The sequence below is a fragment of the Equus przewalskii genome, chromosome 11 (genome assembly GCF_037783145.1).
Source record: "Equus przewalskii isolate Varuska chromosome 11, EquPr2, whole genome shotgun sequence".
NCBI lineage: Eukaryota > Metazoa > Chordata > Mammalia > Perissodactyla > Equidae > Equus > Equus przewalskii.
Genome location: NC_091841.1, coordinates 28,411,810 through 28,423,263, shown reverse-complemented (window position 1 = coordinate 28,423,263; position 11,454 = coordinate 28,411,810). Strand labels below are relative to the sequence as shown.

Sequence of the window (11,454 nt, the reverse complement as noted above, 5' to 3'; positions counted from 1 at the left end):
CTCGAAGGTCTCATGGAGGGTTCTGTCCTCCCCCTGGACAGAGTCAGCCCACCCAGCCCGGCCCACCCCACCTGGGCCAGCCTTTCAGTTCACAGGGACCCAGACTTGGCTTCTCGCCAGAACCTCTGCAGCCAGAAGCTGAGGCCAGGGGACCATGGGACCAGAGGCTGGGGGGAGGGCTGCACTGCGAGACCACCTCACTCGGGCACCAAGCCTCTGGGCTTGCGCCTGCTTTGTCTCTCCCTAAGACTGAAGGCTCCCGGGTACCCCAGCCCTGCCAGCAAAGGACATTTCCTTTGTGACAGAGATCATCCTCCTCACTTTCTGTCAGGGACACTGAGGCCCAGAGAGGTCTCGGAGCTGGCTATAGGGAGCTGGAAATAAAACCCTTATCCTTTGCCTCCCAGGGCCACCCAAGTACCAGGAAATGCCAGGTGAGGACCCCAACTCTCCCAGTGGATCAGCTCGGCAGACCCGAAGAGAGATAAATAAGGCCTTTATATACAGAGAAGCATGATAGAGCGGGGGCAGCCGGGCTGGCAGTGGCAGCAGTGGGCTTGGCAGGGTGGGCAAGGCTGGGTGGCCCTGTCAGTGGGAGAAGATGCCCCGGAAGCGAGCCTTGTCCTCTTCGTCCTTCTGCCGGATCCGTGCCTCCAGGGCCCGCAGCTCCCGGCTCACAACAGGCGCCAGGGCGGGGTCCAGCTCCAGCACCTTGGCAAAGTCAGCCTGGGCCTCCTGGGCATTCCACACGGCTGCGTGCGCCTTGCCCCTCTTGAAGTAGGCCTTGACGTTGTCTGCAGGGGATACCGGTGGGCAGAGGCCCACAAGGGCATCAGGGGGGAACCAGCTAGCTGCCCAGCCCATCTCCTGAGACACTAGGCCCATCATGGGACAGAGCCCTCCCGACCTGAGGATGCCAACTCCACCCCAAACCCCATTCATACCTCACTGGCACAACAGGGCCCCTGGCCCTGCCTGGGTGGGGACATTTGGTTGGGCTCCTGTGGGAGCTCAGAATGGGGGTGACGTCAAAGGCTCGGTCTTGCGCCCCAGTGCCCAGTGGTGACAGGGATGAGAAGGCCGCTCGCCTGACTGCCTGCCGGCCCACCCCGGCAGCCCAGCGCCCAGCACTCACCATCATACTTGTTGAGAATGGAGGAGCAGTGGTCCAGCACTTCGTAATACTCCTGGGCCACCAGCTTGCACTGACAGTAGTTGAGCAGCAGCGGTGTGATCTGCTGGTCCAGCTGGATCCAGTCAGGGGACCCAGGCTGTTCCTGAGGGCACAGGGGCAGGGAGAGGGGGAAAGATGCTGAGACCTGGGCCCCACGGCTCCACTTCGCCCCCTGCGCCCACCCGCCGCAGCCTCCAGCCAGCACCTTCATCTGCAGGTTCTTGAGGCAGGCGATGGCGTCGTAGTACTTGGCGGCGGCCTCCTTCACGTGGCCCTCGCGGTACAAGCGGTTGCCCTCCTGGTGGATGACCGGCACCGCCTTTGCCTTCTCGGCATCCGTCATTGCCCACGGGTCCTGCTGGTACGTGCCAGGGCTCTCCACCTGCCGGGGTGTGGGCCAAGTCAGGGTGAGGCCCCGGGGGCACCACAGCTTCTCTAGCCACAGACATGCCCAGCCTCGGGGCTGGCAGGCCTCCGGACATTGGCTTCCAGAAGCAGAATCACTTGCTCATTCACTGACGGTTTGACAAATGTTTGTGAGCGTCTACGTGCCCAGCACTGTGCCAGGTTCTAAGAACAGAGCCCTGAACGAGACACTGAAAATCCCAGCCCTCGAAGATACCCAGAAGAGGAGGGGCCCCAGGAGGGGGACCCATGGGGACTGTCAGGGGTCCCACACAGGTGTTGTACCTGCCCTGCCCCAACCCCCAACAGTCCATCCAGCCCTGGGTGCGCAGGCAGGGCTGGCGCTCACTCTGAGGCTGGGCAGTGGTGGTCTGGCGAGGCGCCTGGGGCCTGGGGGCTCCTCACCTTCAGCATCTCGATGTCGAAGATGAGCGGCTGGGGGTTCTGCTGCAGGGCATCCAGGTCAGCATGACCCAGGGAACTATGCTCATGCATCTGGGCGATGCCACAGCAGTGCCGCTGGCCCTCCAGGGGGTCCTTGCCGGCCGCGATGTTGCGTAGACTCTTGGCCACCAGTGGATACAGGACCACATGCTGCAGGAGGGCAAGTGGGCACCAAGGGTTCTGTCAGTGTGGGCTGGCTGGTGACCGGGCCCAGCCCCCTGCCCCATCACCATCTGAGAAAGGACACTGAGGCCCAGAGAGGGACAGCAGCTGGTTCAGGGCCCCACTCTGTTGAAACGTAGGAAGGCTTTTCCCTCGGGATACCTCCGGCCTCCCAGCCGTCTCTCCCGGTGAAGCCCCCAGCTCCTGCCACACTGTCTGGCCACCAAACCAAGCCAAGCACCTACCCCTCTGACCCCCCACACAAACATACTCCCACCATCAAGCTGTCTCTCTTGTCCTTACAAGCCCGGTGGAATTCTTACCTCTGCCTCCTCCTCCCCACAGGGGTGCAGCCCCCAGGCTAGACTCCTCACCATTACTGGGGTCCCTCCGCATTCTGTTCCCAGCGTCTGTTCCTTCTATCCTGCCCCATCCCTACCCGATTCATGGCCTATCTCAGAGCTGGGCCCAGGGCAGCAACTTCAAAACCCTTGGAAGTAGGGGACCTGGCCTCTGACCTATCATTAGGAATGGCTGCTGAGATGGTGGGCGCCAGACTACCCCCCGCCTCAGTCTAACCAGCTCCTCTCACGGCCCCTGTCATCCACACGGGGTGGACTGCTGGGCTAACGTCCAGCCAGCCAGCAGATGCTCCTGAGTCTCGGCTCTGGGTGGCCCCACAGTGGGCAACTTGAAGCTACAGGTAAACAGGCCCGATCCCCACCCTGCAGTAGCTCAGACCCAGGCAGAGAACCAGATCCTGGCCATGCAGGGCATGAGGGGTTGGAGGACTCAGAGGAAGAGCTCAAGCCAACCACCAGCCATCAAGGAGGGCTGCCTGGGGGTGGTGACCCAGGAATTCGCATTGAATGAGGGAGGATCTTGGCCAAGAAGGGGATGGAAAGGAAAGGCAAGGAGGTGAGTGGGAGAGGGAAACTGGCAGGGCGAGACCCTACAGGGCTAGGTGAGCAGCTGTAGCTTACACTCAAGCCTGACGGCGGCCAGAAGCCAGAGAGGTCTGAAGCAAGGAGCTGTACAGGTCATTTGCATTTGGGAACCAGTCCCCTGGCTGCAACCTGGCTAACAGAGAGGAGAAGGCAGAAGAGAGGCCAGGATACCTTGACGTCGCAGCAGAACTGGGCGATCTCCCCCTCGCGCATGGTGCACACAATGGTCTCCCACACGGGCAGCTTGAACTTCTTCCCGATGATGAGCTCCATGGGCTTGCCACGCACCCGGCTGTCGTCCAGCACGGCGCCCTCCTTGTCACTGTGCAGGGTCCGGTAGTGGAACGTGGCCTGCGGGCCACAGGCAGATCAGGCAAGGGCACAAACCCTCCCCAGCCCCCAGCCTGCCAACGGCACAAGGGACAGAGCTCATCAGGGGTCACCACCTGACCTTATACCTGGCTTCACTGCACCACCCAGCCGAGGAAACTAAGTCACAGAGAGGCAAGTAAGGCGCCCAAGTCACATGGCTAGTGGGTGGACAGGCTGGGGTGAGAGGCCAAGCATTCTGGCTCCCATCATTCTTTTGACAGATCTTTACTGAGCACCCACTGTGTACCTGAGCTCTGGGCTAGGCACCAGGACACAGCAGTGAGCAAAGTAGACCCAAGGCCCTGCCCCCATGGGGCTCACATGGAACTTCTAGAAGAAAGAGGCCTCAAACAACACTGTGCTATGTAAGGGGGAGCTAAGTGCAATGGATCAGAAAACAAGATGCAGCAGGTAAGGCAGGATGAGTTTAGGGGGGCGGGGGGGCTCTCTGAGGAGGCAGCATTTGAGCAGAGATCTGAAGGGACTAAGAGAGAAGCATACCAGGCATAGACTGGGGTGGGAACTTTCTAGGCCCAAAAGAACAGAGCTGCAAAAGCCTTGCAGTGGGGCAGTGTGAGGTGCGTCCAAGAAGCAGCGAGGCCAGCGTGGCAGAAGCAGAAGAATGAGAGGGAAGGCTGCACCACCAGGTCACCGGGCTCACAGGCCACAGGGCCTGTCAGCCGTGGTGAGGAAGTCGGGTTTTGCTCTGAGATGGAAGCCACTGGGTGGTTCCCAGCAGCGGGGGGCCACAATCTGATGTGGGTTCTGCTGCTGCGGTGAGAACAGGTTGTAGAAGGACGGGGGCAGAAGCAGGAAGGCGAGGTAGGAAGGAGGTGACTGCAGGACCCCAGGGGAGAGACGATGGCGGCCGGGACCACAGTGGCAATGGTAGAGTGATGAGGAGTGGTCGGATCCTGGGTGTATTCTGAGGATTTGCTGCGGGACGTGAGAGAACGGAGCCCTGAAGTCTTGGCGGCTTTGGGCCTGAGCAGTCAGAAGGCTGGAGGTGCCCTTAACTGAGATGGGGAAGGCTGGAGGGGAGCAGGTGAAGTGTGAGTTGCCAAGCAGACATCCAGGGAGAGATGGTGAGTAGGAGCTGGATGTCCAGTTTACGGGAGAGGTAAAGGCTCGAGATGACATTTGCGAGTAGTCCGGGCACGGAGTGGTTTTTTTAAAGAGAGGAGACTGGATAAGATCATCTGTGAGTGTGTGCAGAGAGAAGAGGTCTGAAGACGGAACCCTTGACAGGATATGGTTAGAGGAGCCCACACTTCACCACGACACCGCACGACTTCTCTGAACTGGGTTTCCATATCAGTAAAATGGAATCAACAAGAGTACCCATCCCACAGTGTGAGAACGGAAGGACATAAACGTGTGAAGCACGGAGCGAGCACTCACTCAACACTGGTGATTGGTTATTTAATCTTGCCTAGCCCCATTCTCTCAGTACCATCGTTCACAGGTCTTCACCATCTTCACATGTTCCCTCTTTCTGGTGTCTGTTCCAGCCAGGATCTCCCTTCCAGGACCTTCTTCAAGGTCACCAACTCCCCAGCCCATGGGGGCATACGCCCACACCCACACCTTCTCCTGACTCAGAAAGGATCCATCTTAATACAATGCGCACTAGAGCCACACAGCTCCCCTCTGCTGTCAGAGCCCTCACACTGGGCCAGGCTGGGATCTTTATTTGCCCGACCTTGGCACAGGGCTGGTCAGGAAGCATGACCTTGGCACAGACCTGGTCAGGAAGCATGAGCTTGGCACAGGCCTGGTCAGGGAGCATGCGCTCATTCACAGTAGCTCTTACTTTTGGTGTCCCTAGTATGGGCCAGGATCTCTACTCATTTGTTCAGTATGCATGTTCTGCGTGACTGCTCTGCGGGCACAGGGGCTGCCTCTGGGAAGCTCCTTACTCTACAGACAAGCGGCATCTGGGAAAGGCTCCAGGAAGAGGGAACGGCATGAGCACAAGCAGGGAAGTCTGGAGATTTAGGTTGTTCAGGGGAGGGGGTCGGAAAGGCCGGAGCTGGGGGCCTGGATGTACAAAGGAAGAAGATGGCAGGCTCTGTACTTCCCAGCCCTTATCTGGCCCGAACGAAGCGACGTACAGGCGTCAGTAAGCTGCCAAAGGGTTCCAGTCAAGCAGATCCGACCTCTGGGCCCGTTCTCTGGGGTTGCACTTCCCCGGGGCCTCAGTTTTCCCATCTAAACGACGGGAGCTGGTCTAAGTGTTTTCAGAAGGCCCTTCCATCTATAAAAGATCTTAAATCTTGCAACCCAGAGGCCTCAGGGTCCCTCCCCAGTCCCGGGGGCCCCTTCCAGGTCCCGGGTTTCCAGCTCGGGGTCTCCTCCAGTATGGGGTCTGCAGCAGCACACAGGCCAAAGCCCCGCAACCCGCTAGAGATGACTGACGGCCTCTCCGACCAATGGGGCCACACGGCCAAGCCAGGGGGCGGGGCGGACACGTCCGAATTCACCCCTTAAATTCAGACTAATCAGCGTCGAGCTCCGCGTGCGAGTGGTAGGGTCACCGACCGCTGCTATCTGGGCATGCGCAACCTCTCGCCTAAGGCCTCCTCCCGCCTCGCATGCGCACCGCGCCGCACATGGGTGAAGGGGAGGGGGCTAGACACGAACCTTGGTTCCATCCTGAAAGTCGGGGAGCTCTCCTCGGCCCTCCTGTATCACCCGCTTTTGGATCCCGTCCTCCCGGAGTCTTGCGATGATATCCGCCATCCTCCTTCCCCGCTGCTCTCTTTCGGCAACTTCCGGACTCGCTCGGCAGCTTCCGGACCCGCTTCGGCAGCTTCTAGAGCTTCGGGGACTTCCGAGATGGCGCCATTTTGGCTGAGGGCAGACGCCAAAAAGGGACTGAGCGTGGGGTCGGACGGTGATTGGTTCTCTGCGCCGCGGCTGAGCGCGCGGGTCCGGCAGGGGGCGGGGCCTGAGGCTGTCTGGGTGAGGACCGGGCCCGTCCGAGGGGCGGGGCCGGGGCCGGGGCGGGGCGTCCCTAGCGGATGCGTCACGGAACGGGTTTGAACCGCGGCCCTCCCACGTGGCCGGGTGCCACTCCCTTTAAAGTTGTAGCAGTAGTGTGACAGCGTTACAGGGTTAGGCGAATAGGGGGACCCCATCCGTAAGCCCACCCCCTAAAACTACTACTTTCGGGTATTCCCTTCTGGCCTTTTCTTTTCTTTTTGTGTCTCTAGCACCATAGTGGTGACTTTTACATCCTGGATTTTTCTCTTTCAAAAAAATAAAAGATAAAACCAGGAGTAAGAGAGAGGGGAAGGAGGGTTTTCGGATCCTTGTGGGAATCGTAAGCTTCCCGAGAGACATTCCCTCGCTTGTGGGGTCGGGGGTGGGTGTGTCGTCACCACTGAATCCACAGTGTCCCGCGTATAATGGTGCCCAGTAAATATTAGGGAACGCATGAATGATAGAGGAGGGGGGCTAAGACAACGTTTCTCTCCGCCCCTGGAACAATCGCTGTAAGAGTCCTCTGCTCCCACTTCCGAGGTTTGGGGACTGAGTAAGGGGAGTGTCGTGGGCCCTGCGCACTGTCTTCAACCCATGCTCCCACTGCGAAGGGTTATTGTCCGTCCCCTGTGACCCAGGTGCGAAGTGCATCAGATGTTCACGCTGGTCAGTTTCCCACAAGAAGTCCCCGGGGAGTGGTGCGACCTCCGAGGTGAAAGGGGAACATGCTTTGTTTGCTTGTTTTTCGATTTTGTTTTTTACCAGCACAGGAAGTTTTACAGGCAAGTTCTGCCAAATTTGGAAGCAACAAGTCGTCTGTATCTTCGATTGTTCCAGAAAATGGAAAAAGAGGAAGATGACCAACATATTTTGTGAGGCTAGTTTAATCTTGATTCCTGAACCAGATAAGTATCCCGTAACGCAAGACAAGGAAACTCCCATTTTATTAATATAGATATGAAAAATCCTAAATGAAATATTAAGCTAATGTTAAGTTAATCCACTAGTGTATATAAAAATGCAACTGTGCCAAATGAATGTCGTTCACAAAAAGATGATTCCATTTATCCGAGGTCCCTAGAGTAGTCAAATTCATAGAGACAAAGTTGAATGGTGGTTGGCTGGGGGGAGGGGGAAATGAAGAGTAGTGGTTTAATGAGCATAGAGTTTGAGTTTTGCAAGATAAATAAGTCCTGGAGATTAGCTGTACAGCAACGTGAATATACTTTACTGAACTGTGTATTTAAAAATGTTTAAGATGGCAAATTTTTTTAATTGAGTTCATAATAGTTTACATCAATGTGAGATTTCAGTTGTACATTATTTCTTGTCTGTCACCACATAAGTGCTCCCCTTCACCCCCTGCACCCTTCCCCCACCCCCTTCCCCTGGTAGCCACTGAACTGTTTTCTTTGTCCATGTTTTTGTTCATATTCCCTTTCTTAGCTTTTTTCTTGTAATTAATTTCTAACTTTGTAGCATTGTGATCGGAAAAGATGCTTGTTATTATTTCAATTTTCTTAAATTTATCAAGGCTTGCCTTGTTTCCCAGCATATGGTCTATCCTTGAGAATGTTCCATGCACACTTGGGAAGGATGTGTATTCTGCTGTTTTTGGATGGATTCTTCTATATTTGTCTATTAGGTCCAGCTAGTTTAGCTTTTCATTTAATTCCACTGTTTCCCTGTTGATCTTCTGTCTGGATGATCTATCCATTCATGTGAGTGTAGTGTTGAGGTCCCCTACTATTATTGTGTTATTCTTAATATCGTCTTTTAGGTTCATTAATAGTTGCTTTATGAACTTTGGTGCTCCTGTGTTGGGTGCATAGATATTTATACGTGTTATTTCTTCTTGATGGAGTGTCCCTTTGATCATTATATACTGCCCCTCTTTGTCTCTCTTTACCTGTCTTATCTTGAAGTCTACTTTGTCTGATATGAGTATTGTGACACCTGCTTTTTTTCGTTTGCCATTAGCTTGGAGTATCGTCTTCCACCCCTTCACTCTGAGCCTGTGTTTGTCATTGAAGCTGAGATGTGTTTCCTGGAGGCAGCATGTTGTTGGGTCTTGTTCTTTAATCCATTAAGATGGTAAATTTTGTGTTATGTGTATTTTATCACAATTAAAAATTTTAAATTTGTCAAAAAAAAAAAAAGAAAAGCATCAAGATCAAGTAGGGCTCATCCCAGAATGTAAGAATAGTTTAATATTAGAAATGTCTACTATTGCAATTCATCACGTCAGTGAACTGAAGGAGAAAACTCATACCGTTATCTCAAAGTATGCAGAAAAAGCACTGGGTGAAGTTCTATGACTATTTATGGGTAAAAACTCACAGGGCAGAAAAGGAACATTCTCAGGTGGATAAAAGCTATCTGCGATTAAGTCAGGTGGAATAAGTATTCATATTCCCTTCAGGATCAGGAACGAGGCAAGGAATGCTCTCTGTCAATGATGCTCTTTAGCACTGGATTAGAAGTCCTGGCCAAAGCAATAAACCAAGAAAGAGAAATGAGAGTGATTCTGTCTACACAGAAAATCCAACAGAATCTACAAACAGACAATATTAAATTAGAGAGTTCAGCAATGTTACAGGGCTATAAAATAAACTACCAAAGATTAACAACATTCTTCACACTGTCAATAATCCACTCAAAAATATAATAGAAAATAAGGTACCATTTACAACAGCAATAAACTCAGAACGTATTTAGGAAATAAAAACACAGCCTGGAACTTTTTGGAGAAAAAAAAACTTTTAAGGCCATGGAAGAAGATGTGAATAACTGACGTGACATACCTTGTAAATGAATTGAACAACTTCACATTTAAAGCTCTGATTTCTCCTGAAATTAGTCTAGAAATTCAATGAAATTCCAGTGAAAATTGAGAGGCTTTTTGAAGAACTTGGAAAACATTTTTGTAATATTTGTATAGAAGAATAAAGATCCATGAAAAGCTAGGTCAAGTTTGAAAAAGATGACCAAAGGAGGGGAGTTGACCTGCCATGTTAGACCACGCTGCAAACCATTGTCGTGAAAAGCGTATGATGTTGCTTGAGAATTAGTCAAGCAGGCCAAAGAAACCAAAAAGAGCTCAAAATAGATATGTATGTTAACAACTATATGCTTGATATATGACACAAATAGTCCCAGAGTTCAGAGGGAGACAGAACTGATTTTTTGGCAGGTGGTACGGGGAGAACTGGCCCACTCTACGTTGACATAAATCTGGATCCCTTCTTGCACACGTTCAAATATAGAATCCACAGGGTTCAGGATCCCAGTATGAGCTGTAATCATACCTGACACCAATCGAGTGTTTCTACACGCCAGGCACTGTGCTCTGCTCCTTACTGTGTATTAACTCACTGAGTCCTAAACTGATGCCATGAAGGAAACACTGTTATTACCTCCATCTGACAAACAAGGAAACTGAGGCACAGAGAGGTTTTTGTAACTTGCTCAAGGCAAGACCAGGACTAGGGCGAGGCGAGTGAGGGGAGTCATGCAAGATCGAATCCTGTCTTAAAATTTTGATATTTTGTTCATCATGGGTTTTTGCCTTAAATTTGATTTTTTTAAAATAATGCATTAAAATATTATTTATGTTGCTTACTGAGTTTTTTGGTGTCCCTTTAAATGTCTCACCCAAGGGCAGTCCCAGAGCCGGGAAGGAGAAGAGCTGGGGTTCCAGTGCAGGCAGCTGGGCTTCAGAGGCAGTGAACCATATTGTTACAACACTTTTCTAGAATGTAAATCTATCAGGTCAATAGAATAAGATGTTGGAGAATATCTCTGTAACCTGGAGGTGAGGAAACACTTCCGGGAAGACTCAGAGCGCAAATCTGATGGATCTGACTATATAAAAATGAGGATTGTTCTTTCACACAAAGTCGAGAGACAAAGACAGACAGGAGGGAGATATGGACAACATCAGAACCCAGCAAGGGAGGAGTACTTAGATACATACAGACGTGCAAATCAGAGACAGGACCCAATAGAAGAAATGGACAAAGGATATGAAGAGACAATTCACAGAAGATGGAACCTCCATGACTGACAAGTGCATGGAGAGCTGCCTGAAGTCTTCAGTGGTCAGAGAACCCAGATAAAAGTGAGGCACCACTTTAGATGAATCAGATTGGCAAAGCATTAGAAATCTGGAATACCGGTACTAAGGAAAACCGGAGCCTTCGTGGTGGACGTGTAAATTCATATAGCCACGCAGAAGAGCAGCCGTGGCACTCTGTGATGTCAAGGGTGCATGTACCCTATGGCCTGGAAGTCCTACTCCAAGAAGAATTCTCCCACAGTCCGTAAAGGGACAGTGTGAAGATGTTCACAGCTGTGATGTGTGTGACGGGGCACTGAGGCCAAGCTAAGTGTGCATCCCTGAGTGGGGGTGGTAGATAATAAAAATCCTGGATGCCCAACACAGTTACCACGTACAACTGGTAGAAGCAATAAATGACGTGCATGTGGAAAACATTAGTGTTGAGTGGAAAAATGTAAACAACAGAGTTTTATACGTGACACCACGTTTGTAAATTGCAAACATCCACCTTGAGCCAATGCCAGGTGCAGTGGAGGGCCAGGCAGGATTCAAGGACACTGACTGAGCACACTGACGTGGGGCCCTGCAAAAGCAAGGGGAGAGGAGGGAAGATGGGGAGAGAAGGCGGGAAAAGCAAGGAACAGAACTGGAGAGAGGGCTTGTTCACAGTGATGCTGTGGCACAAACGGAGACTAGGAGTGACTCAACTCTGTATACGAGGGCATAAAATGAAGTGGGGGTGGGTGGGTGGAGGAGGATGACCACCCCTGGAGCTAGGTGGACCTGGGTTCAAATCCTATTTCTACCGAGGGCAAGCATTTGGGATTTTGGCAAAGCACTCGTTCATTTCTTCCGCAAATATTGAGCATCTGTTTAGTGCCAAACACGGTTCCGGGCCCTGTAGA

General features: G+C 52.5%; 1 protein-coding gene and 1 long non-coding RNA gene across 3 annotated transcripts; one reads left to right on the top strand and one right to left on the bottom strand.

Moving 5' to 3' along the window:
* Window positions 1–479: 479 nt before the first annotated feature.
* On the bottom strand, window positions 480–6,461 carry AIP (aryl hydrocarbon receptor interacting protein). 2 transcript variants are annotated; one of them, XM_070565614.1, is made up of 6 exons: window positions 6,148–6,461; window positions 3,304–3,483; window positions 1,985–2,173; window positions 1,380–1,556; window positions 1,136–1,277; window positions 480–794 (listed from the first exon to the last, which is right to left on the bottom strand). In XM_070565614.1, the coding sequence occupies exons 1-6, from the start codon at window positions 6,244–6,246 to the stop codon at window positions 589–591; spliced, it is 993 nt and encodes a 330-aa protein (XP_070421715.1). In that variant the 5' UTR covers window positions 6,247–6,461; the 3' UTR covers window positions 480–588. The 2 variants fall into 2 exon arrangements, with proteins under 2 accessions (XP_070421715.1, XP_070421716.1); XM_070565615.1 differs by having other exon boundaries at window positions 1,144–1,277; window positions 6,148–6,381.
* Window positions 6,332–10,112, top strand: LOC139074525 (uncharacterized). Its single transcript, XR_011524206.1, has 3 exons — window positions 6,332–6,468; window positions 7,255–7,361; window positions 8,470–10,112. It is a non-coding gene; the product is annotated as an uncharacterized lncRNA (long non-coding RNA).
* The last annotated feature ends 1,342 nt before the right edge of the window (window positions 10,113–11,454 follow it).

Bases quoted from the DNA above. Each gene is read 5' to 3' on its own strand.
- AIP (XM_070565614.1), bottom strand. From the start codon at position 6,246: ATGGCGGATATCATCGCAAGACTCCGGGAGGACGGGATCCAAAAGCGG. The intron at 3,484-6,147 runs GTTCGTGTCTAG...TGTGGCCCGCAG, and splicing joins ACTTTCAGGATGGAACCAAG to GCCACGTTCCACTACCGGAC. The intron at 1,557-1,984 runs GTGAGGAGCCCC...ACACCCCGGCAG, and splicing joins TCGACATCGAGATGCTGAAG to GTGGAGAGCCCTGGCACGTA.